The sequence below is a fragment of the Leptosomus discolor genome, chromosome 2 (genome assembly GCF_034619465.1).
Source record: "Leptosomus discolor isolate bLepDis1 chromosome 2, bLepDis1.hap2, whole genome shotgun sequence".
Lineage (NCBI taxonomy): Eukaryota > Metazoa > Chordata > Aves > Leptosomiformes > Leptosomidae > Leptosomus > Leptosomus discolor.
In genome coordinates, this window is record NC_141392.1 from 106,343,405 (window position 1) to 106,369,559 (window position 26,155).

Genomic DNA, 26,155 nt, shown 5'->3' on the forward strand with positions numbered 1-26,155 from the left:
TTCCTCACAAGTGTATATATTCAAACAATGTTTTATGAAGCTCTATTTTTAAATGGGCTTATTTTAAAAAAGAGCTTCCCTGAAGTTCAACTCTATAATGTTGGGGAAGTGTTTACCCAAAATTTCTATTACAGCTTTTCTCTATTGGGTTACTGGTTTGGGACCTATCTTTAGCTGAATGAGAGGCACCTTCAGAGGGTGGTTAATCTCGGAGTCCTTTGGAGGTTGCTATCTTTGTTCACTGAAATCTCAGGGAGGTTAGCATAAATATGTTCTTATCTTAGGGATTTCAGCAAAATACCTAGAATTTGATGTGATGAATTTGGGCTATGTTATTTTAGTATCTTCTGTACAGACAGAACAAGAGCTTTTGGTCCATAATTAAAGTTCCAGTTACTGCATACAGCATGCAATCAGTAAATCCACTTAGCAGGAACATTAGTAATCTCTTTTCTACCTCCATGACTTTAAAAGATTTGTTCATATTGCTTTTGACTGTGAAAGGCACTGAAACTGTTCACAAACCATTAACTGTTCCAGTCCTAAGATATATTGAAGACATATAATGGAAAATGAAAAATTAATTTTGTACCTGCAATTCAATAATGTCTTATTTAACTAAGAACTGCATTTTATAAGATATATACTTATGAAAATCCTCCTAGATCTTATTAATAATTTCTAACTCTTATCATAGTTCCCACCTTTAATCAAATATTCATTTAAACTGAAAGCCCTTTTTAAAAAATGTAAATAAACATCTGTCAGAAGGGGAAATAGTTCATCTAGTCAATGCCACTGACACTTTGAATGCAATTTTGATGTCTCTTTGTAGCCTGGGAACCTGCAATTTTATCCGTTAACTGTTTTAGAGCTGCTGCCTGACAGTAAATAAGCTGTTCTAAGTTTTCCCTCAGACAGAGTTTCCAATACCTAATTTTTTAATGAGTGAGAGAATACCTTTATGGCATAGGACTCATTTCCATATGTTCTGTGCTCAAACTTTATATAAAGACACCTGGTTGAAAACGTGTGAATGGACGTTGCTAGTGTGTCAGAGCAGCTAGGCAATCTGAGTCTCCTTCCTCTTCCTTGCAGGTTTCTTTTCAGAATTTTACTCTAAGTTAACTTGAACAGGTTTCTATTACCTCACTTCTGAAAGTCCTGTTTTATTCACTTATTTAATTGCATATTCTATATGAAAAATCTTTTTTCCTCTTTTTCTTTTTGTAGCCAGGACTTCAGTATGTCCAGTTTCTCTCCCATAATGATATGAACGCTATGGTAAGATGTTCTCTCAAGTCATATACTTACATTCATAATTGTAGCATTCTCCCAGTTTGACTTTGCATGACTGACTTGTTCCTATGTAGGAGGACCCATCCCCACAAGATCCTTAAATTTTGACTAGAGTGGAAAACACTATTTTCACAGAGAACCAAATGGGAATTAGGTAAGGTATCAGACCTTAGAGCATCATACTTTAGTATCCACTGTACTGCCTATATCTTTGGATGATCTCTATACCACTGTTACGTTGTAGACTGTTCTTTAAATTAGGCCAGTAAACCTCTAGGAGAATAAATATTTTTGTGTGACTGTTTCAGTTTAATAGATTGTTGTGGGCTTATTGATTCAGTGCACCATTTCACTTGATTTACCTTTTCAGCCATAGCAGTGAATAAGGTAAATAACTTTAAACTTAAAAATGTTAGAAGGTCATAGGTCTTCCAAATGCAAGAGCTCCTGTCAATTCTTCATCAGCTGCCTGTTTCCAGATGAGAATCAGAATTTACCTTTAAGTTTTAAGACAGTTTTAAGAAATATTTGTATTATCTCCCTACCTGATGATGATACTCTCAGTCGCTTTATTTTCTTACTTAACCACAAGATGATGGGAGTTCAAGATCCTCAGAGTAGAGAAAAAGGCAAAAAGCCTAACTTCAGGGTTCTGGCAAGCAGACTTTGACCTCTTCAGTGATCAGCTTGAAAAAATCCCATGGGATACAGACAGTCCTGGAGAGAACACTTGCATTGTCTTTCAAGGATTACTGCCTCCAAGCTCAAGAATATCCATCCTGACAAGCAAAAGCAGCAGGAGGCCTGCATAGATGAACAAGGTGCTTCTCACTGAACTCAAATATAAAAAGGAAGCATGCAAGAGGTGGAAGCAGGGGCAGGTGACCTGGGAGGAATGTAGAATCATAGAATTATAGAACAGTTTCGGATGGAAGAGACCTTCAAGATCATCGAGTCCAACCTTTGTCCTAGCTCTATCAACACCACTCTCCCTAGTAACAAGCGATAGAACAAGCTGCAAGAAACTGTTAAAAGGCTTCACAGTATTAGAGGGTCTGAGACAGAGAAGTGATTTCAGAACCATGCTCCTGTGGTGGACACCACAGAGAATGAGTCACCTTGGACCCTGGTGACCCACAAAAGCAGAACTCTACTTCAGTCCCCACCCTTTAGCGTTACAAAAAAAAATGAATGCGAAGCTTCAACAGCTAGACAGCCAGGAATAAGGTCTGCAAGTAGGAACCGTACCTGCAGCACACAGTGGATGCCGCAAAAGGAAGCGACGAGTGCTCATAGTGGGTGACTGTCTCTTGGGGGGCACTGAGGTGCCCATCTGCTGACCTGACAGGAAGTTGCAAGTATGCTGCCTCCCGGGAGCTAATGTCTGAGATGTTGCCATCTTGTTGCCATCTTACAAGTTGTAGGGTGCCAATTTATCAAGAGCACAGACTACCATCCATCACTACTCTTTCATGTCAGCATGAATGATGCTTCAGGCCAGAACATGGGCAGAATCAAGGAAGACTGCAAAGCCCTGGAGGGGTGCAAGCGAAAAATGTTGGTGCCCAACTTATCTTTCCTTCCATTTTACCGGTTAGAGGAAAGAGTGCAACCAGAAATAGACATATAATGCAAATCAGCTTCTGGCTTCATGGGTGGTACCATCATGAGGGTTTTGGATTTTATGACACTGGGACATTCTTCAATGACTATAGCTTGCTACGGAGGCATGTGATCCACCTGTCCAGAAGAGTCAAGGGAATCTTTGGCAGCAGGCTGGCCAATTTGGTGAGGCAAGCTTTAATCTGAAGGACTCGGGAGGTGGGGTCCAAAGTGGCAATACTCAGGCCGTTGTAACCAACTGGGGAATGAGCCAGGCCAACAAGAGCAGTGACAGATGTTCTTAGCTGCCTCCCAAGATGTAAACCAGAAGACCAAGTACCTCAGGTGTATGTTGCACATACCATTGCACGCAGCCTGGGGATCATACAGGAGGAACTGGAGCTACACACCTAGTCAGAAAGTTATGATGTCATAGGAATAAATGAAACATGGTGGGACATCTCACATGACTGGAGGATCGCAATGGATGGCTATAGGCTGTTTCATAAAGACAGGAAGGGAAGAAGAGGTGGAGGAGTTGCAGTCTATGTTACAGAGAACTTTCAATGTACAGAAGTCATCTACAGCAATTGTGGAAGCCCTATAGAATGCCTATGGGTCAAAATCAGAGGGGTCATCTCCAAGGGGGATGTTGCAGTAGGCATCTGTTACTGACCTCCAAGCCAAGATAAGGCCAGTGAAGCAATATTTGGGTCACTATAGCTTCAACTACCCAGACATTTGTTGGAAGAACAATACAACAGCTCACATGTCATCCATCAAGTTCCTGGAATGCACAGAGGACTGCTTCCTCATGCAAATGTTAGATGTGCCAACCAGGAATGAGGCACTGCTGGGCTTGCTACTCAAAAACCAAGAAAACCTGCTTTCTAATACATTGATTAGGGATAGCCTTGGCTACAGTGATCACAATATTGTCGAATTTGGGATCCTGCTGAGCACACTGAAGGTATGCACACTGAAGTAAAGCAAACTTCAGCTTGCTCAGAACTCATTTGAGAGTGATTCTGTGGGCAGCTTCCATGGAGGACAAAGGAGCTAGTGAGTGCTGGGAGTTTTTCAAGAATGCTCTCCTGGAAGCACAAAAAAAGTTCATCCCCTTTAAAGGTAAGGGAAGTAGGTGGAGCAAGAAACCCTTTTGTCTCAACTACAAGCTTCTGAGTCTGCTCAAAACCAAAAAAAGTAGCATACCAGAGATGGAAAAGCTGTTGAATACCCATTGAGAGCTACAAAGGCATTGCCAGGACATGCAGAGATGCAGTTAGAAAAGCAAAAGCTCAGCTTTTATTAAAATTGACCAGAGATATCAAAAACTTCAAGAAAGGGTTCTTCAGGTATATAAACAGCAAGCAGAAATGGAAGGAAAATATTGGCCCACTGTTAAACAGGAGAGATTAATTAGTCAACAACAGTGCTGGAAAGACACTTTCTTCACCTCTGTCTTTACCAGCACTGTTGGGCCCCAGTCCTTGGGAACAAAACTCCAGCTTGATGCGAACACAGACCCACCTTCAGTGAAGGAAGAGTTGAAACGTGAACTATTACAGGAGCTTGACTCCTACAGATCGATGGGCCCAGACATTTTCCAACCAAGGGTGTTAAGAGAGCTGATGGACATCGTTGTGAGGGCACTCTCCATAATCTTTGAGAAGTTGTGGAGATCAGGAGACATCCCAGAAGACTGGAAGAAGGCTAATGTCACCCCCATCTACAAGAAGGACTTGAAGGAGGATTCAGGAAATTACAGGTCCATCAGTCTTACTTCAGTCCCTGGGAAAGTTACGGAACAAATCCTCCTGGGGGCTATCACAAGTCAAATGAAGCACGTGATTGGGAAAAGCCAGAATGGATTCACCAAGGGCAAATCACGCTTGACAAACCTGATCGCCTTCTACGACAAAGTAACCTGCTCTGTTGACGTGTGGCGAGCGGTAGACACTGTCTACCTGGATTTCTCCAGAGGCGCCTCCTGAAGAAACTGATGTGTTACGGTCTAGACAAGTGTCTGTGTGGTGGGTGGGGAACTGGCTGAAAGGCTGGGTGGTGGTCAATATCTGCTTATCATACCGGCAGCCTGTCACAAGTGGAGTCCCCCAGGGATCAGTATTGGGCCCAATATCTTTTACTTCCTTTTTTAATTTTTTTTTTTTCACTATGAGGGTCTTCACACAGTAGAACATGTCACGTATAGGTGGTGGGTTCTCCAACCTTGGAAATACTCAAAACCAGACTGCACATGATCCTGAGCAACCTGCTGTAGCTGACCATGATTTGAGCAGGGGGTTGGGCTAGATGATCTCCAGAAGCCCCTTCCAAGCTTAACCCTTCTGTGTTTCTGCCCTAGTGTTTTCCTGTAAGGATTTTTTTAAATTACTATTAAGTTTAGAGTCTCAAACAAACAAACAAAAAAAAAAACCCACTTGTGAGAGCAGTAAAATGAATGTGATTAGCATTTCCATGCTTCTAATAATCAGATTTCAGAAAAAAAAATAGAATCTATATTAGGTTTGTTTTATTAATTGATCATTCTCAGAAAAGTATCAGAATCAGGAAAAACAGGCAATGAAGTGGGCTACTAACATGGGTTTTTGGGATGTCTTAAAGTAGATTACTCAGTATGCTTAGTGGTTTGTTGGGGTTTTTTCCCCTTGTTTCTCTTTCATAACTTTGTTTGGAACATTTCCATAGAAATCTTCAATATCTGAACTATAACTTTTTAAAAGGTTTCTGTACTGTCTGGTCTAGTTTTCATTTTTATGTTCAATTTTCACCTTTTTGGCACAATTACTAAAGCTGCTTTTTTTGTATGATTCTTTCTTAATTCTTTTTTTAGCCAATATTTTGATAGTTCTAACCTGAAGTATTTAGTAATTAATTAGACCCTTGGTCCCTCCCTGTTCTGAAATTGTCTTGAAAATAGTCAAATTTAAAGTGATACAATTTAGGGGTGTGTTTTAATACAATTTTCCTTTCTAAATTATGAAGTTGCATGTGTTTATAATTTGATAATGTACCCTTTACTTGTTCAGGAACTTCAAGGAATTGTTAATGAGTTATGAAAACCAGCATAGTTTGTGGAGTCTTGGTGTCAGTTGACAAAGTGGTTCAGATAGATGTAATCTAAAAAACTTTGCAGAATCCTGAAAGATGTCCTTCTGCATGAAATTTTATAGTTATGGTAATAACTATGCTATGAATGTTACAACTTCAAAGCTGTCAACATTTGTGACAAAATTTAAACTAATTATTTTTACAATGAAATCCTGAATTGGCAGCATTTTCAATTGACTTCAACTTCATTTGGACTAAAATTAAATCCCTAGGATTTTTTTGAGCATTTGTGCTATAATGCTGTTTCTCTTTTTTTAAGAGGACAGCAATAGCTTAGTTTCAGGTACAAGGAAAGGAGAGAGATTATTTAATATTACTCCCAGGATTCTTAATGGCCCATTAACATCAGTGCGAATTGTCTGAATACAGAAAATGTGTATCCCTGTAGCAAAGAAATCAAAGGCGAGTAACAAAGGCTAAAATAAGCCTTTGACATTTATGAAATTAAGAAAACCTCAGCAGGAACGGGGGGGGGGTGGGGTGGGGGGTGGTGTGTTCCCTGTACTGCCCCTTCTAATCAAAATATCTTTATAAGCAAACCAGAAAAATCCTTCCGTGTGATGCCTTATGTGCAAAGGCATTGTAAAAAACTACAGTAGGTTTTCAGCTGTAGTAATAGTTAGATCTGAAACCAGTAAGTCAAAATGGAAAAAGATGTTTACAGAAGGGCTGAAACAGTAGTATTCTCACTGTTTCACCTCTTAACATTTCTGTAGAAAAGTGTATTAGTTTTCTACTGTGCAGAATAGGGGTAGTAGAAAGCATGACAGCATGTAAAAGAGATCTAAAACACACATGTGTAAATATTATAGTTGTGGCAGAGGTAATTGGGATTAAATAATCAATGGTCAGCTGTAACAATGATCCTTACAGAGGTTTGTCCATCTGTGTGCTGGCACTTGTTGAGAAGGAAGTAGTAGAAAGCAGTGGCACAGTTTACATTAATGGTCATCCCAGGGAGCCTTCTGGCAGTGGGAGAGGCAATGGTAAACCTCAGGCAGGGTCTTGTTTATCACCAGCTGTGTTTGGATAGCACTGTCGCTGAGTACAGCTTCTGTAAATCTGTTTCCATTTTTCACACAGATTTTTAGTGCTCTGAGCAGAGTTAGTATGTCAGATTCTTTTATGGATTAGTAACCTATGGTGATTGTTCCTGCAAAAGAGATATGTGTTTGTTGATCGTCAGCTACCCTTTCTCTTAAGCATGCAAATTTTAAAGATTGCGTTTTTTAGTTTTTCCTCAATATTCGTTTTCTTTTGTTTTTATGTTTCCCCCTGTTTTTACTGTTAATTCCTCTTCCTGTTTTTCTGTTCTTAAGTCTTCTTTTCCTTTTTCTAACAACACTGTGTTATGCCTAGAACCATTCCCCTGACTTTCCACATCCATACATCTACTCTCCTGGTTTCATTCACAAAGTACAAACCATCTTGTCTTTTGCTCTGCAAATCTGACTTTTATATTTACATAAAAATGTGAAACTGTTGGTAGTGTGTTTTCCAACACAGTCCTTTCATAAATATATTCAAATATGAACGATTTTGTATTCATGCTGTTCCTCCACCAAAATACTTGTGCATATATGGATGTTAGCTCCTTCTCATTTCGACTGTGAAATATCACTAGCATAATCTGGAAGTAGTTCTGCTGCAGTAGTGGTACGACTTCAATGCTGCTGCTGATGTTGTCAGGAAAGGAACAGTTAAAATATCTGCCTTCTCTCCACCTAATTTGTTTTTTGTCTGTTTCTGACTGTTTTCATTCTTTGCTTCCGTGTTCTGAACTTAAATCCCCTCAGTCCTTTCCATTTCTCCCTGCCATTTCTCAGTAGTGTGAGTTTGTTCCTGGGTCCCTCATACTGTTCTGGTGAATGCCTTTCTCTCACAGCAAGGTTAACTTAAGATTTCCTAAAATCCTTGCATTAAAAATTCTGGTGCTGACGTGCAGAAAACACACTCCGCAATCTGTGAGATTGTAAAGTAGGTATGTTTATTCAGCGCTGGGCAGCACCAGGGAGTAGCCCCACCGAAGTCGTGCGTGCCCCAACGTGCAACTTGTCTCTGATTTATAGTCAGATGCTACATATACATAAGGTTTCCCAATACGCCTATACATATGCATAACCTATTCCCACTTCGTATTAAAATTAGTTCCAAAAGGTCATTTTCATAAACTCCTCCTAACTGCACTTGCACAGTGCCTCCTTGTGGTGGTCATCGGGGGTCGTGGAGATGAAGGCTGATGGCTCCTCTTCGTCACCACTAGTAACCCCTTGAAGGCTGATGGCTCCTCTTCGTCACCACTAGTAACCCCTTGTTCTTGCGCAGACTCAGTTGCTCCTTGGCTCTTACCCAAACTGTAGGGTTGGTTTTAGTCAGTTCTTGAGGCATCTCCCAGGTTCTTATCAGGAATTGTCCTTGTGTGGAGCCATAAATCTTCATGCTTCTGTGAGTTTATCAGGAATTGTCTTGTGTAAGGGGCCACAACATTCCTTGCTTCAACTAGTTTGTACAGTAGTCAGCAAAACATTAAGCAGTATCCATTAGCTTGATTCTTTGGGTTACACAGCAATCTAGATCATCATTAAGCAATAATATTTTCACCAAGATTTTCTTAACCCGTTAACCGCTTCCCTCAGTGCCACTTGGCTGGCTGACTTGTTCAGTGCTCTTCCCTGCTAAGCACTGAATCCTGCTTTACTTTGTGCAGGAGCTTCCTTTTCCTAACTGACTGCTGATTCAACATGTGTTTAGTAAAGCTGATGTATCTCTCCCTCTCTTGTCTGCCTTCTTCATGCTATCTTGCTTGCAGGCCTAGCAGAGTGACTGCCCCGTCCTTTACTGTGCTGTGCTGATTTGTGAGTCCAGTCAGAGGTAATTCAGTGATACTTCCATCAGTCTGCAGTAAATTACATAGATCTTCTTTACCCCCTAGGAGTGAGGGTTTTCCATGTGATATCAACCCAGTATTGTGCCAGACCAGTGCCCTGTGACTAATGGTAGCGAGGGACAGATGACACCTGAGGGACAGCTAGGGATAAAAAGCAAATTCTGCTGCAGGTTTATCACTTTGAAACATACCTTTTTTTTTTGTCAAAATTTTGTCAAAACCCTTGAAACGTCCAACATTTTGTCAAGCAGCTTACTGTCAAATGCTTTTGTACTTAACATGAGTTGTTTATTGTTTGATTGTTTCCTACCAGTTTTATTTTTGTGCTTTGGTACATATGTCCTGATGTGTAAATGTACCACCACAGGCATAAGCCAAATGGTTACAGTGCCCGTGTATCATAGTCAGTTATCTGCACTGGTTGTCAATCAGCAAATTCTTGAAGTTGAGAAAGATAATAAATAAATTTTATATGCGACTGCCAAAATCAGACTTAGCACCAGTTCCAGAATACTATTTTTAGCACTGATCTTCTTGCTTGTCTTGATGCTAATGAGACTATGTGCACTTTAAAAAGAGACTTTAAAAGAACTCTTTCACTTCTGGACAAACGTTTATTCACCCTAAGACAATTTATTGTTTTTTAAATTAGAGTAGAACATGTATCTCCACTTGCCACCCCAATTACATATTTTTATTGCCTTTGCAGAGTGGTTTAGAAGAAATATTCTTCATGTTAAGAAGCCTATTTCAGAAAAATCACTTAATTTTCAATACTGATATTACCTGCAATTTTTCCTTGGTTACTACATATTCTAGAAGACCTTTAGTTGTTCCCAAATTTCCTGTTTTTTTTTCTGGTATTTTCTTTATAAACTTCCAATTTCTGAAGGATGTCCGTTTAACGTCTTGAATCCGGTCATTCCTTAATTTTTTAGTTTTTGTCCCCAGCAGTAAGCTTTAGTACTTTTTTTCTGAGCTGGAGTTGACTTTTATTTTCCATCCCTGATATTTGCAGGTATTTTTCCAGCTTCTGCATTTTATGAACATCTGTTTATTTATAGTTTATTCTCAATACTACTTTTTGGTTCAGGCTTGATTCTAAACGAATATGGAAGTGACTTGTGTTAAAACACTGTTAAATATAATAATTGCCTTTTTAAAGACTTTCTTTTTGTGGAAGATTCATTTGAGACTAGCCCATCTTTGTGTGCTTACCATTGATACAATCATTTAATAAATTCAGTAAGTACTATGGAGCAGACCCAGCAAGCTCAGAAATTAATTGGTTGAAATCTTGTATATATATGCATTTGAAAAAGTCCATTTTTTGTGAAGTTTATAACATACTGATCAGCTGTATACAACTTGAATATGTACATGTAACATTTGGATTCTTTTCTATTCACATTATTCCGAAGGAATCTCCCTTAAGAACAGAATGAAACTGTAGGTGTTGTCAGTAATGTTCTCTTGTTACAGGACATTTTGGTTTTGAAATTTAGGTGTAAACAGACTGTTTCATCTTTTTTCATGGTGTGACATGCAATCAGTTTATAAATGCGACTCTTCTCCACCTAATAATAGTGGCTGTCTAGCTTCTCTGATTTTTGCTCTTGAATGTGTGATTGCTATGTAAAGTGTAACTTCTTAGAAACTTACCATCATCCTTCGTGGCTCCTGTCTGTCTTGGCCATTCTCTACCAATTCCACCACTTTTTGTAGAGACTTATAAATTTAGTCCAGTTTTATTTTTCATCTTGTTATGCAACTCATGCTTTTCTCCTCTATAATGCTTCTCAATTCTGGTTTCTTTATAAATTTCAGTAATTAAAATGGTTGTTTTCCTATTGAAAAGTTGTCCCTCATACTCGGTGTTTAAGACAGTTTGATGTATTTCAGAAGTGTTCTCTCTGTTGAATACAGAAAGTATTAAAAAGTTGCTGATCATCACAATTACATTTGAGAATTGCAGCTAAGACTAGAAGAAGAAGGTTTAAAAGAGGTTAAACTTAAGTATTCCATTCAGTCTTTGGATAAAGCAAGAAATTGGACTGGCCTGTTTCTTTCCAAGCTAGCTGCCAAATGCATGACTGAAGGGATTTTCACTCTGGGCTTATCTGAGCAACTGGTCTGTAAAAACAATAACGACACATGTAAGTAAAAGTTGTGGCTTGTCCTGTTTTCCTTCCTCCACCTGTTTTCCTTCCTCCACCTTTTTTTTTTTTTTTTTCTCTTTTAATTATTTTCCTGGACTTACTCTAATGCTTAGGAACTCTATTGTAAGTCCTATCGTGTTCCTGTGATTAATTTTTACCTAAGACTTGCTATGTCCAGTACCACTACAAACTAGTACAGTATGAGAAGTTCTTACTGTAATGGTGATATGGCTTTCTTTGCCATTGCAGAATTCATGTTAGGGTGATGAAACCACAGAATTTAATTTTGCCACTTTAAATTTAGAAAGAAGCTAGAAATATTTACACCTACTTTACTCAGAAATTAAGCAGTTAGATATGGCTTTGCTTAGCTGGTTTTGGCAGAACAATAGAATAGAAACCCAATTTTATGCAAAAGCTTGAAAAAGAATGAATGTGTGGAGCTGTATTAGTGTAAAGGGGAAGGATAGCAAGAGTAGGGTGAATGAAAACCTTCTATTCCATTACAAAAACCGTGATGCCTTTATATTGGCCATGATTGGTTATTCTAGATTAAGAAAATGTGTGGGTCTCTCTTAATTATACTCCCAGTTCTTCATTTACCTTATGATATATCAACAGGAACATTTATTAATCAGCTGAAGTCCTGCCAGGGTGAGCTGCATGGTACCAGTAATAAAAATGATCACATCAATTTTCTGAGAATCTCTTAGCTGTTTCTTAAATAATCTCCAAAGAGAATGTTCCTGTGGTCTTTTTCGTCTGTTGCTAAGTGGTTTAGTTTGAAGTGTGAAATTTATGCTTTCTTGTTTAACTGGTATGAACCTGCTGTAAGCACAGGAGCATCTTTATATGCTTAGGCTATTTAATTCTGTGCTGCTGTCCAGTTGCATGAAAAATGAGATGTAGTAATAAACAAGCAATTTACTTAAACATATTATCTAAATCAAAATAAAACTAGGCAATTCTTCTAGTAGTTTGTGTCTTGGCTGTTTTCTGGGATAGAGTCTGTATTCTAACATATTCAACTGTGTGACGCTATTATTTAGCACTTATTAGAATTTTTAAGCAGGCAATTCTTATTCAACATGATATTCTGAAAGTTCCTTTTCCAAACATGCATTACAGGATTCAAATATTTGTGTCTGATGTTTTGAGAGGTGCATGAGGACGACAATAATCAATCATATCTAATTAGCTCATGACACACTGTGCTTGCAGTAATTAAACAAGACATTACTGCTTACTTTCTAATGATTAAGATCACACATATTGAGAGCCAGCTGTTAATCACTTTTCTTGCAAGGCTAGTATTACAGAAAATCTCAATAATCTGCCCCTAAGGCTATGTTTAAAAGAGCTTTCAGTGGACAGGCTGTGATGTAAGCACAAAATAAATTTTTAATTTTTGCATTTTAAGATAATCTTTTCAAACTTCTGTTAAGCTTGAGTTAAGGATTCTTTCTTAGAGATTTCTGTATGCCGCTTAAACATTTAGGAGAAACTCTGTTCTGAATTGCTAGAAAGTGATACTGTCATGCTGCAGTTAAAATCTTCTAAAAACTTGTAATGCTAATACACCTTTTACAACTGTATATAGTGAAATATCAATCCATAATACTGTCATTAATAAATGCAGACATTTAAAAAGAAGTAAGAACAATCTTTATGAAAACAGTAATTTCCAAGGTGCATGTTCCAGATAGAATATCTGCTTTTGGGAATAATATACTCAAATGTTTCTTAAGTATAGATTCTTGACTATGTTTATTTCTGATGCTGATTCTTATCATATATTGCATTGAAATCTTATAATATATTGTAATCCAATATCTTTAGTCTTAATTGACCTACCCTGGAGTCACTGATGCCCATCAGATACATTCCACTGGCTTTGTTGTGAATGTGAAAACCTTCTTTAAAATGAGTTATCAGGAATTTGTGATCTTTTTGGCTAATTGAGAACAGTGATTGTGGATACTAAGAAACTATGAAATGACGTTACAGCTCTAATAAAAATGCACAATCTAATGTTAGTCTTGAAATGCTCGAGTGAACGTAAAAATAGAAAGACAAGGGTAAGTACTCTACAAGCTGCTTACTCACTGAGGCTACAAAGCAGTTGCATTTCTTTGCTTAATTTTTGGTGACTTTGGCTTGAGACTGCTTGTTTTAAGCAGGACCTGAAAGATGATGCATATGTTTTAAATACATCTTAAAAGTTAGGCAGCTATTAAGTCAGTTTGTAGTTGTTGATTTTGCAATATTAAAAATAATCCACTGTTAAAAATTAACATTGACAGTTGCTTTCAAACTGGAGTGAAAATCAGACTTAACTTTGGCTGTTGCTTTAATTTGAAATATTTCCCTTCAAACGCAGGTGAAAGCTGAAGGGTTGGACTGCTGGGGCAGCCACAAGTTTCATCAGCTGCAATGGCGCAGCAAGGTGTTGGTGCTGACGTCCCCACTGCAGAGGTTCTCCTTGTTGGGAAGGGAGGTGGAAGCAGCTGGTGATGGGCTGCATGTCTATGTGCATGTGGAGGGGTTGAGATGGGGGTTGTGGCCCTTACTATGGGTGTCTGTCATAGCCCTGGTCTTCTGGCTCTGAGATGGGGTAAGCAGGACTGCTGGGCCTAATGGATGCACCCTTCTGTACGTGGAAGTTGGATGGTTATGATACTGGTGATGGTGGACAGTAGTACTTCAGAGCAGAAAGTTGTCTGATCCAAAGCACTGATCTCATCCAGACAATTTCTGATCATCTTTGACGTTTTTACCAGCTGTGAATGTAGTGACTAAGCAATGATAATGGTTTATTTTTATTATGACGTAAGGAAATAAATGTACCTGTTTGCTGCTCTTTTGCTAAAGCCTCAGCCTAGATGGGTAGGTGGACAACCTCAGGCTGAGGTTAATGGATTGTCATCTACCTAGATTCCTGTGGCAAGTGGTGTTCTTCAGGGATCTGTCCTGTGACCTGTCCTCTTTAATGTCTTTGTCGGTGACTTGACCAAGGTCATGGAGAGATTGGTTATTAATTCTGCTGATAACACCAAATTGGAGGGTGCAGTCAGTGCACCACTGACAGAGACCTAGGCAGGCTAGAGAAATGGACTGCCAGGAAACTGAAGAAATTCATGAACTAAACTCATGAAATTCAATAGTCAAATGCCAAGTCCTGCACCAGGGAAGGAAGAGCCCCTGGAAATGATACTGGCTGGGGCCTGCCTCTCTGGGGAGCAGATCTGCTGAAGAGGCCCTGGGAGTCCTGCTGGTCAGTGAGTTGTACTTGAGCCAGCAGTGAGCCCTGGCAGCAGAGTGGTCAACAGCATCCTGGACTATTAGGAAGAACGTAGCCAGGAGATCAAGGGAAGGGCTTATCCCTCTCTACTCAACACTCACTAGCCTGCATCTAGAATACTGCATGCAGTTTTGGTTTCCCCAATACAAAAAAGACATTGATAACCTGGAGCTATTTCATTATGGAGCCACCAAGCAGATTGGGGCTGGGAACACTTGCCCGGTGAGGGAGCTGGTCATGTTCAGCCTGAAAAAGGCATCAGCAGGACCTAATGGCAGCCTTCCCATGTCAACAAGGAGGGTATCAAGAAGATGGAGCCAGGCTCTTCAAAATGCTGCGTGGCTGGGCAGGAAGACAGCAAGCAGAACTTGAAATAGGATGCAAGGAAAAGCTTTTCGTCGTGAGGATAGTCAAGCAGTGAAGCTGGTCGCCCAGGAAGGTTGAGCAGCCTCCATCCTTAGAGGCTTTCAGCCTCGGCTGGTCACATAGCTGCCTTGCTTTGAGGTTGGGCTTCAAACCTTTCAAGGCTCCTTCCTAACTGTGATGGTAAAATTATGTTTTCTCTCATGATCACAGGAGTCTTGAACTACTCTCAGATAATGGCACGAACACATACTGTTTTGTCCTCCATAGCGTTTTTACAGATGGTTCTTCTGATTTGTTCATAGAACCCCGTACCCTCATATTAGTTCGGGGGTGTAACCTATCCAAATAGTCTATTTAAGGGCTTCATTATTGTCAGAATTTCTTAAAGAAAAGAGCATTAAGGTTAAGGATTTTTGACTCAGCAGTTGTGAAATGGTGTTAGTAGGTATAAAAGCTGTAATATGCTAAAGCTGAAAAAAAGGACAACTCCATGTGTATTTACAGGAAAAACATACTCTGTAAGGGATCTCTATATAACTAGTTGCAGGAATTTATACTTGATCTCTGTCTTGTATCTGATTTTGGTTTTAGTGAATGGTTCTTTGTATGCGTATGGTGCTAATGGTTTCATTAATTTTTTACATTCCACAGCTGTGTTACCGCTCTCACTACCTATCTACTGTCCTTATACATTTGTCCCATTGAAAAGCCTGTATTTTTGTTCTCACTCAAAGCCCCTTAAGCCTGGAATTGTATTTTCATCACGAAAGATAAAGGTACAATTCTTCTTAGGCTACAGTCCTTCAGATTAAATGCTATAAAAATTATGATTAACAAATTTTATTGTAAATGTCGCTCATCCATTGTTAAGGCTCCTAAATGATAAACTTCTTCAGGTCTTAATAGTTATTTTTCATCTCTCCTATGGCAATTGCAAGTTGTAGTTGTTCAGTGCAGTTGTCGTTCTAAAGGCAGTCAGGCTTTCTCCTGGATGCAGAGGTTCAGTCATATGCAAGAAGTCATGTAATTCTGAATACAAACAGATCTGAGAGAAACTGTCTTTTCTGTGATTTTGCCCTGTGAGAAGATTAGTACCTATACCATTTGGGCAGATGTTTGTTCATTATTCTCTCAGTATCCCTTAGTGATGGATGTCTGTAATCTGTCCCAGCAATCTGTTCAAGGATTTAAGTTTCCTTGTAGCTGAAATATGCTAAAAGGAGGAGATTTCTGAATTATTTTCTTATCTGTTTGTTCCATTTGTCTTTGCAATAGATTTTAAAGTATTTTAAACTGTCATTATGTCCTCTTGTATTCTGTCATTAAACTAAACAGCCTGAATTGGTGCAGAATTACTTACAGGTCCTATTTTCTAGATCTCTAATTACTTCTCATTTTTTTGGTATTTCTCATCACCCTTTTCAGTTCATTACCTCTTCTGTATAGTATAGCCATGAATCAACGCTGACATAATACTGTGTAAAAGGAAACAATATACTGGGATGTATTAAATGCAACACTGCTGATTGATTACTTCATGGGCATGAAATTATTCCTCCCTCACATTCAGGAGTGTTAAGGAACCTTCTGTACCATCCAGCTGAAGAACTGTGTTCACTTTTGGGCACTGTCTTGTGAGAGTGGCAAAAAGCAAATCAGTAAAAAAGAACAGCCAAAATATGTTTTACCTTTATTGCAACAAGATATTGATGCCAGTATTTTTTCTGTCAACCCTCACTGCTACCGACCTGTTTTTGTTCTTTAAGAAATGCTGAAGAAAAGCTTTTCTTCCATGCAAGTGACTGCTCATCCTAGTGTGTAGCACTTTGCGCTTTGTTTTCTGTTACACTTCATCCCATTTTTTAAATTTTTTTTAATGTTAGTCAAGGCTATTTTAAATTTGAATTCTGTCCTTCTCTGAGAAGTCTTTGTCTTTAGATCACAGTAGGAGAGGTGATACAGAAAACATACCAAACCAGTCATGAGAGAGAGTAAATTTGAGCCTGCTGTAGCTTAGTGGCCAGAGCACTGGCTATGTGAGACCACCTGAAGTTCTCTTTCTGCCAAATCTGAAGTGATGTAGGATAAAAATCAGTGACTCCAGTTCTCATGTGTATTCAGCAAATGTTCCAGCCAACAGTGTACCACAGATACAGAATTTCAACAGAGGTTTTTTTTTTTTCATAGAAAAAACCCTGAAATTGCGTTAGAGAATTTTATCAGTAGATCTCTGAGGTGTAAATATTGCTGGTAAAATATTTGTCTGGAAATATAATGTGGAATTTCAGTTGGAAAAAACCTTTCAAATATAGTGCTTAAAGAATTTAGTTTACAAATGAAGAAAGGTGATTTCAGGTTCCACCTGAAGTCTATGGGACCTGATGAGACGCATCCCAGAGTCCTGAGGAAATTGGCTGATGCAGTTGCCAAGCCACTCTCCATGGTATTTGAAAAGTCAGGGCAGTCAGGTGAAGTCCCTGGTGACTGAAAAAAGGGAAACATTGCACCCATTTTTAAAAAGGGTGGAAAGGAGGACCCTGGGAACCACAGACCTGTCAGCCTCACCTCTGTGCCTGGGAAGATCAGGATCAGATCCTCCTGGAAGCTATGCTAAGGCACATAGAGGGCAAGGAGGTGATTTGAGACAGCCAGCATGGCTTCATCAAGGGCAAGTCCTGCCTGAACAACCTAGTGACCTTCTACGATGGAGTGACTACATCAGTAGACAAGGGAAGGGCTATGGATGTTGTCTGTCTGCACTTCTGTAAGGCCTTTGACACGGACCCCCAAAACATCCTTCCTTCTAAATCGGAGAGATAGGGATTTGACAGGTGGACTGTTTGGTGGATGAGGAATTGGTTGGATGGTCATATCCAGAGGGTAGTGGTTAATGGCTCAATGTCCAGATGGAGATCAGTGACAAAGGGTGTCCCTCAGGGGTCCATTCTGGAACAATGCTCTTTAATATCTTCATCAGTGACATAGATGGTGGGATCGAGTACAGCCTCAGCAAGTTTGCTGATGACACCAAGCTGAGTGGTGTGGTTGACAAGCCTGAGTGATGGGATGCCATCCAGAGGGACATGAACAAGCTTGAGAAGTGGGCCCATGTGAACCTCATGAGGTTCAACAAGGCCAAGTGCAAGGTCCTGCACCTGGGTCGGGGCAATCCCCAATATCAATACAGGCTGGGGGTTGAAGGGATTGAGAGCAGCTCTGCTGAGAAGGACTTAGGGGTACTGGTGGATGAGAAGCTGGATGTGACCTGGCAATGTGCACTCGCAGCCCAGAAAGCCAACCGTGTCCTGGGCTGCATCAAGAGCAGCATGGCCAGCAGGTCGAGGGAGGTGATTCTGCCCCTCTACTCTGCTCTGGTGAGACCTCACCTGCAGTACTGTGTTCAGCTCTGAGGCCCACAGCACAGGAAAGACATGGAGCTGTTGGAGCAAGTCTAGAGAAGGGCCACAGAAATTATCAGGGGGCTGGAGCACCTCTCCTATGAGGACAGGCTGAGAGAGTTGGGCTAGTTCAGCCTGGTAAAGAGAAGGTTCCGGGGAGACCTTATAGCGGCCTTCCAGTACTTAAAGGGGGCCTATAAGAAAGATGGGGGCAATCTTTTCAGCAGGGCCTGTTGTGATAGGACAAGGAGTAATGGTTTTAAACTGAAAGAGAGCAGATTTAGACTGGATATAAGGAAGAAATTTTTACAGTGAGGGCGGTGAGGAACCGGAACAGGCTGCCCAGAGAAGTGGTAGAAGCCCCATCTCTGGAAACGTTCCAGGTCAGTTTGGATGGGGCTTTGAGCAACCTGATCTAGCTGAAGATCTCACTTCTCACTGCTGGGGGGTTGGACTAGATGACCTTTAAAGGTCCCTTCTAACCCAAACTGTTCTATGATTCTATGATTCATTTATAAATACATTTAGCAGTTAAAAATTGAACTGCCATGCCATTGAAACTATGGATATATTTATTAAGGATGGAGATCAGCAAATAGTGACTTCTGCTGGAGAACCAATGTAACTCAATGTAGAGGATTTTTTAGATCAAGTAGGAGAAACTCCAGATGATCCATTTTTATAAGGGTCTAGAACACTAATACTCCGTTTAGTTGGCAACAGTAGCAATCATGATTGCCAAAATTCACTTAGGCAGAGGGGAAAAAGGAGAGGTTTGGAATTACCGAGAACTTCACAGTTCAATTCAAAATAGTACTACTGAACTGCATATACTCTGACATCTGCTCTGAATGCATATAAATATAGTATATAATTTTATTATGAATCTGATCTGAATTTTCTATTGTCTGTGTAAGAATCTTGAACATTTTCTGCCTCTGTTCAAAGGGTTACTAGAATGAAGAGTCTGACAAATGTTGCTCTAATGCATTTAAGAAACAAGTGGACATCAACAAGTAAAGAGTTTCTACAGGAAACCTGGTACACCTCCACACTGTTTTTAAACTCTGCCTCATTTTTTTTCAAGCTTGTTAAAAATAAAGCTTACAGCAGTGAAGACAAGTATTTTATGCCAGTAAGACCGGTTTGTCTTAGAGATGCCTACTTTGAAAGAGAATTTGCAGCTGTGAGCTTTAGGCTGCAGCCTAAATGTACAGTGCATTGAAAGAGTTATGGTATTTTGAGTAGGGTCTCAAAACATTATGCTGAACGGGGAGTGCTTTAAAGCAAGTACCCGGGCTGGGGACTTGCCTTAAGTAGTCGACAATAAAACTGATTAAAGGATTCATCTGCAATTCTAGCTCCCTCTAGAGAGTGATTTTTTTTTTCTTCTCTGGGGTATTGACAGGTTTTGATCTTGCTTGAGACAGTAGGTTTCAGTGGTTTTTTTCTTTCACAAACAGAGCAGTGACTAAGCTTTCTTAAAAGTCACAGCTACTGTGATGCTCGTGCTGTGGATCTCCTTTTTTCTCTTCCTCCCACCACATACGTGGATATGCACACGCACAACACACACCCCTCTTCCTGAGGCCAGTGTCTAGAAAACTGTCAGAGATATGAAAATCAATATTTAATTTCCTTGTCTGCCCAAATTTATATTCTTCTATCTCTCGTTATAAGTACTTAAATGCTATTGAGATGCAACTCCCTATGCACTTTCTGATTGTTTTTTATTACAAAACACATGTAAATTTTGCATATGATCTCTAACTTTACTACATCATTTTGAAGAGCTATTTCCACTTTTCAGTCCTCACTTTCTGATACCGGTTATTGGAATGGCTACTGTTAAGACAGTTTTTAAATGAGAAATCAAGACAAACATAGTAGAGTTAAAATGCTGGATATACATGCACATGCAAAGACTAAGTTCTCATTAAAAGATCCTTGTTTGAAGAAGCACTTTGTCTGGACTGAGATTTGCCCACTAGAGTTATGTGCCATCTCTTTAACTGAAATAGACAACAAGGGAATGTGCTAAACTCTGATTCAAAGCCATTTATAATGGTCTAAAAAAAGATGACTTGAAAGGCTGAGAGAAATCTAGATTAATCTTGCTGATTCTGAAAGGAAATAAGGTATTGCTGCGCATCAACTTGGATCATGTCAGGAGTTAGATGGAGTGTGAGGTGGGTATTGGATTTTAATAGGAATAGATGAGCTTCAGTGAGACTTTTAAGTAGCGTTTGAAAAATGCTAAGCTATTTAATTGGTCACTCTATGTATTTCATATGCTACTTGATCATCTGTTAGAAATGAAAGTTCAGGGATTTTTTTCATTGTGTTACTTCTAAACATACATAACGATTACTAGCCAGAGAAATGTTCTGGGTTTAGGCTGTACAAAGAGCTCTATAGAGCTCTGTTCTCTCAGTGTTTCTGTAAAGCATGCTTTGGTGCATCAGCAAAAGTAACAGTCGTTGCCAGTCCGGGTGGGATAGCGAGGCACAATCTCTGAACGGCAGCAAAATGAGAGGACAGTGTTTTTTTGAGGCAGTTCTACTGTTTGAAAATACTTGCTGTTATGCAGCAAGGCTTTTAAGCGGATGATGTTGGCATGGTTTTCACAGAATCACAGACTGTTAGGGTTTGGAAGGGACCTCAAAAGATCATCTAGTCCAACCCCCCTGCCAAGCAGGACCACCTAGAGTAGATCACACAGGAGCGTGTGCAGGTGGGTTTTGAATGTCTCCAGAGAAGGAGACTCCACAACTGCTCTGGGCAGCCAATATGTTGTCATTCACAAAAATGTATTGATAAAACATCTACACATGCTGGAAATGTTAAAAGTTTCAAAACCTTGGGAAAATGGAGAAATGTTGGTTTCTAACCAGGTGACAATGATTAAGGCTTTACACCCTCACTGATTTTTGGCTCCTTTATGCGTTCCCAGCAAACACTAAGAACAAGATTTATCTGCCCGGAATTACTCACTTGTGTCTGAGTTATTATTGATATTTAATTTTAAGTCAAAGTAGAGAGCTAAGATGCAATTTATTCCCTTCTAGGTGGATGTATAAAAGAGATCAAGTAGATCATGCCTCAGAAGTGTCTTGCTCACTGCTGTCTTGACAGAATCTAAATGGCTGTCCTAGATGTGTATTTCTACCCTCTAAACCTTTGGAGAAATCCGTTTCAAGCTGAAGTACCTACATGTGGATGTCTGCTGATATGGCCGATGTCTGTATCCCGTTATAATCTCAGAAATCTGGTCTTGCCTCCATCTAGAGAAGGACCTGGATGTCCTAAAAACCCTGTGTCAGCCTTACATGTGTGGAGGTCTTAGATATCCTAAAGTGTCTTAAGTGGCAGCAGTGGCCTACATGAGGACAACTGCTTTGAGCGGACAGACAGCAGAACTGCATGAGTGATTCATCTGAGCAACTGCTATGTATATACTTCAGGGTAAACTGAATGCTCTCTAGTCTGCATTTTCAATTTCTACTGTAAGGGAGACTTTGACACTCATTTGCTGCCTAGAGCTATACCGCATCTAAATTTAAGTGTCTTAATCAGAATCACAGCTTAAACTTATCCTGCCTTTAAATACAAAAAGGTTTTATTGACAATCACCACAGGCCTTTCTCCCTAATTTTATAGAAATTAAAATCTTGTTATGAAGATAATGTTCCATGTTTAATTTCATTTTAAAATTCCTCAAACATCCATTCAGTGCACAATACATCTTTCTTCTTTAATTCTATTACTATGTTCTTTACAGTCTACTATTTAACAAAATTTAGATGGGCAACTTGATTTTAAATGGTCTTTTAAAATGCTGCAGCTAAACCTTAAATTATGCTTGATTATTTTTCACTTGCATAGAGGAAAGTGAAATGTTGTGATGGTGCTGTTATACACATTATAAATTAATAAACAAATATTACTTTTAAATATGATGATCCATTTCAGAACAGGTGTTTTGCTTTTTGTCTTCTGTGTGATGACTGTAAAGCTCTGAAACTGCTTTCATCTGCTTATTTTAACAAACAGCTATAAGCAGTACTAATTCCATAGTTTTTGTTTAAGGAAATTTCTGACTGCATATTAATAGGAAATTTCACCTAAGTGAATAAACCCCAAAAATAGAATTTATTTTCTACTACTTGTGGAGAAAACACTGTATATACCAAATACTTGACTATCCTATAGAGTTTAATAGTTATTAGTCAGGTGATGATGTAACTTCATAAATGTGTATCTGTCTTGACTAAATAAATAGAAATTCTGTAACACTTTTATTTATTTTTGTTTTTTACAATGTGGAAACATAGTTTTCTACTGTACTAGAACTCTGTATCTTAGAGGCAATGTTTATGAAGGGTATAGGTCTTTTTCTGACACTGTGGAAGGAATGTCTCTAAGTCAGGAGCAACATTGTACTTCCCCACTTCTTGCTGAAATTGGAAAATGTTTTCACATACGTTTATACATACTTATCTTATTCTAAAACAGTTTCATAATAAGTAGTACAATTAAAAACAAATAGAACACCATTCCATAGCAATACTCCTTTGTGAAACAGTACAATGGAGAATTTTTTTATTTTTTAATATAGAAATGTCTACTTCAAAGACCATTTACCCTGTATTTTACAGTACAGAAGCTTTTTATGTCTAATCTGTTTGAAGACTGAAAAGCAGACCAGTTTTCCACTTTCTGTAAACAATGCTCTTTTATACACATTTTATTTAATCAATGGGATAGAGGTTGTTATTTATCATTATGAAATGTTCATATTCTTAATTTTTTGTTTCTGTGCCTTCCTTTTGCAGACTAAAACTTGTATTGCATTGTTGTATGATGAAGTATCTGAAAATGCTTATGACATCCGACTGAAGCTTACAAAAGAGGTATTAACAATTCAAAAACAAGATGTCGTCTGTGTTAGTGGAAGTGATCACAGTGCAAATGTAAGTGCTTCTATATCTCTGTGCTTTCAACTTTAATGTGCGCTTTAATGTCTTCTGCAGAGATCAGTTTATGGTATTGGAGTGCAAGAGATTTTATTGGGTAATAGAAATACAGGTAATGATCAGTTGTTGGGGGTTTTGTGCATATTTACATTCTTGTATATAAAAACATTTTTTTGGGCCAGTGCTACATGTCCTTTATTCTGCCATATTCTCTCAACCTTAACAAGAGAGAAAATGTCTATAAATACTGAGATTACAACATTCTTTAGTCAATTAAATGAAGGGGGGGAAAACCCAGTATTTCCCATTGAAAGCATTTTAGGAGTAAACTAATACCCAGTGTTTCCTTCATTTGTTTATCAAGTATTGACAAAATGTCTGTTCAAGGGCATAGAACTGGCTGAGAGAACATTTACAGATACTTAATTTACTTTAATTCTTTTTCAGGCACAGATGGGTCTTAATCAGTGCCAGCATGTATGTGGTGCTTTTTTTTTCCCCAAAATTCAGTTATGCTTCTTTTTCAAAACATTTGGTGCCCCTAAGCTATAAAGAAATCTTCTGTATCACCATTTAATAATGTCACTAGAAAAACTGGTGGCATTTTGTGTAAGCAGTACAGCAGTGTTGTCTAGGTTATGGTTGTCCCCAAATAGTGTATTTTATTTATTTCCTCATGTCTTATGTATTATTTATTTTCTCATATAAACAGTGTTCCTGTTAAAACTAAGTGTAGGTATCCCAAATGGTGCTGAGTAAAATAAATTTCGTGAACTGTGCTGGTATTTTCTAGAGTGAACAGTTCATGGCAGCCTCCTCAGAGAGGGCCACAGGGGAGCCTTTCTGCTTGCTGTATTGCACATCATGTAAACAAAGTCTGGTGCTAGGGGACATCAAGTGAGTTTGTGATAGTCTTCTAAGAATTAGGAGCCACAAAATTACAGAGTGAGTATCTGTATATACATACGTGAGTATATCAGAGAGACAGAGGCTGCCTATATGATACAAACCCATGTTTCATTACTGCCATAGTAAATATTTATATAAATCTATATTAATTTGTGTAATATATTAATATTACACAAAAATAATTTGAAATAGCTTTTGGTGGTTAGAAACTTTATAGACTGGTTTCCTAACTTGTCCATGGAACTCTGTGGAACATAACTTGCTCTTAAAAATGTTAAAAAATGTTGCATGAGTTGGCAACTAGTGGGAGGCCACTCATGAAGTGAAAGGTATATCCAATTTCTGGTCGGTTTGCTGAAACAAATATAAGCCTCAGTCAAAACTCATCTGCGTTCATATACTTGCTACTTCACTGGAAAACATGAAAAACTGCAGCTTTTAACTGCAGACGTTGCTGGTAGTGCTGGTAAGTTGTGTGCAAATTGTGGTTGCAAGAGTCATAGTAAAGTATCATGTGACTGCAGTATATGGTGTCTGTGCATGTAAGTACACATCACTGCTCTGGTCTCAATGGTATTTAAATCTCTTGTGTGTAAACTTTCATAGAAAAATAATTGAAATTCTATCTTAAGTCCCAGATTACTTGATTGAATCAGCACAGGCTGGCTGCATCTGAGAAAATTTTGTATCAAATCTGTGTGTGTATTGATCATCACTCTTTGATCACTCAGGAAAGAAACTAAAAGATTAAAACAACACCCAAAACCAAACCAAAGCAAACCCGCCCCAAGCCCGCCCCCCCCCCCCCAACCCCAAAATAAAGCGGTAGAGAAAACTACTCCAAACAACTCACCAGGTCTGCCTCTTCCTTTTAATATCAAGATTTAGGTTCATTTTTATTTAGATGCTTTTTACTCCTACGTTTTATGGGTACCCTAAGTAGTATTTCCTGCTGGAAGACAGGACAGGAAGACAAGCTCCGATAATACTTGAGGAGTGGAATTTTGAAAGAAATTCTGGAAAGTAAGAGTCCCTGCAGAGGAGGCAGAACTGGGATATGCAGCCACTGTGTACAAAATGAGGTGAAGTTCCTTGGTTATGTTTCATGACCAGTGATGCTTACACAGTGGGTTAAGCCTGGAGAGGAGTGACTCCTGGGACTATGTCAAATGGAAACACTTTTTCAGTTTCTAGAAGTAGTGTTAATGTGTAAAAGTGAGGGAATTTCAAGTATAATTCAGATGTTAATTTAGGTTTGAGTTGCAAAGTATTAGGTGGCTCTAGGTATGAAATCCATTCAGAAGGGGTTTCACCCACTTCATACTGTTGATAGATAGCATGGGCAGTCCTCTCAAGGTGACCTTTCCTGGAAAATGTTGTTAGTGTTTTCTCCTTATTTTGCTTACGTTTTCTTGCTGAAAACTCTGAAAATGAAATTTTAAGGCTCTGATCTGCTGTTTTTCCATGTCCCTTGCAAGATCTCTCCATCTTCAGTCCTCATGGGCTTCTGTTGTCTAATTAGAAAAACAGACTAAACTGTGTCTTCATGGCAATATTTTTTTTTCTATATCATACTTTGAACCAAATAAAAACTTTTGGAACACTAGCACTTAGTATAAAGCCTAATGGAGCATAACATGAAGATGAACACTGTCTTTTTTACAGTATATAAATTGCTAATATATCAGAGCTCAAAACCAGAATTTGGTATGAGGCTGAAATAGCTGGTAGTTCTCTAGCCCTGGTTTTGGTAATTCTGAAGTTTTACATTTCCAGCTACACAAGATAAATTCCAAAGAGATAAATGCTTTACTTTTCAAATGGTTCAAAAAAATAATTTTCATCCCTGTGCTGTATGATTCAAAATATTAATGGAAAACTGTAACCTGAAAGTCAATTCTAGAGCAGTCATAAACAATCACATTGTCTTACTGATTTATTCTCCATCTTTCTGTACTTTTTTCTTTCTCAGGTTTTCATAGTTAATCTTCATTTTACACATGGCCATTCATCAAACTAGTTCATTTGCAACAAAAATAGAAAGAAGTTGTTTGCCACCTTTCTGTAGTCACCTCAAACGCATAGGAGGGGGAAAAAAAAAATTTGGTTTTTAGAGTAACTTTTCT

The 26,155-nt window shown here is 38.8% G+C and overlaps 1 protein-coding gene across 2 annotated transcripts in view; it reads left to right on the plus strand.

The window, feature by feature from the left end:
* SNTG2 (syntrophin gamma 2) overlaps window positions 1-26,155 on the plus strand; it is a 290,926-nt gene that overhangs the window by 98,727 nt on the left and 166,044 nt on the right. For both annotated transcript variants that reach the window (XM_086461540.1, XM_086461539.1), the window contains exon 2: window positions 22,980-23,117. In XM_086461540.1, the coding sequence (XP_086317666.1) occupies window positions 22,980-23,117 (138 nt within the window). The remainder of the gene's footprint in view (window positions 1-22,979; window positions 23,118-26,155) is intronic.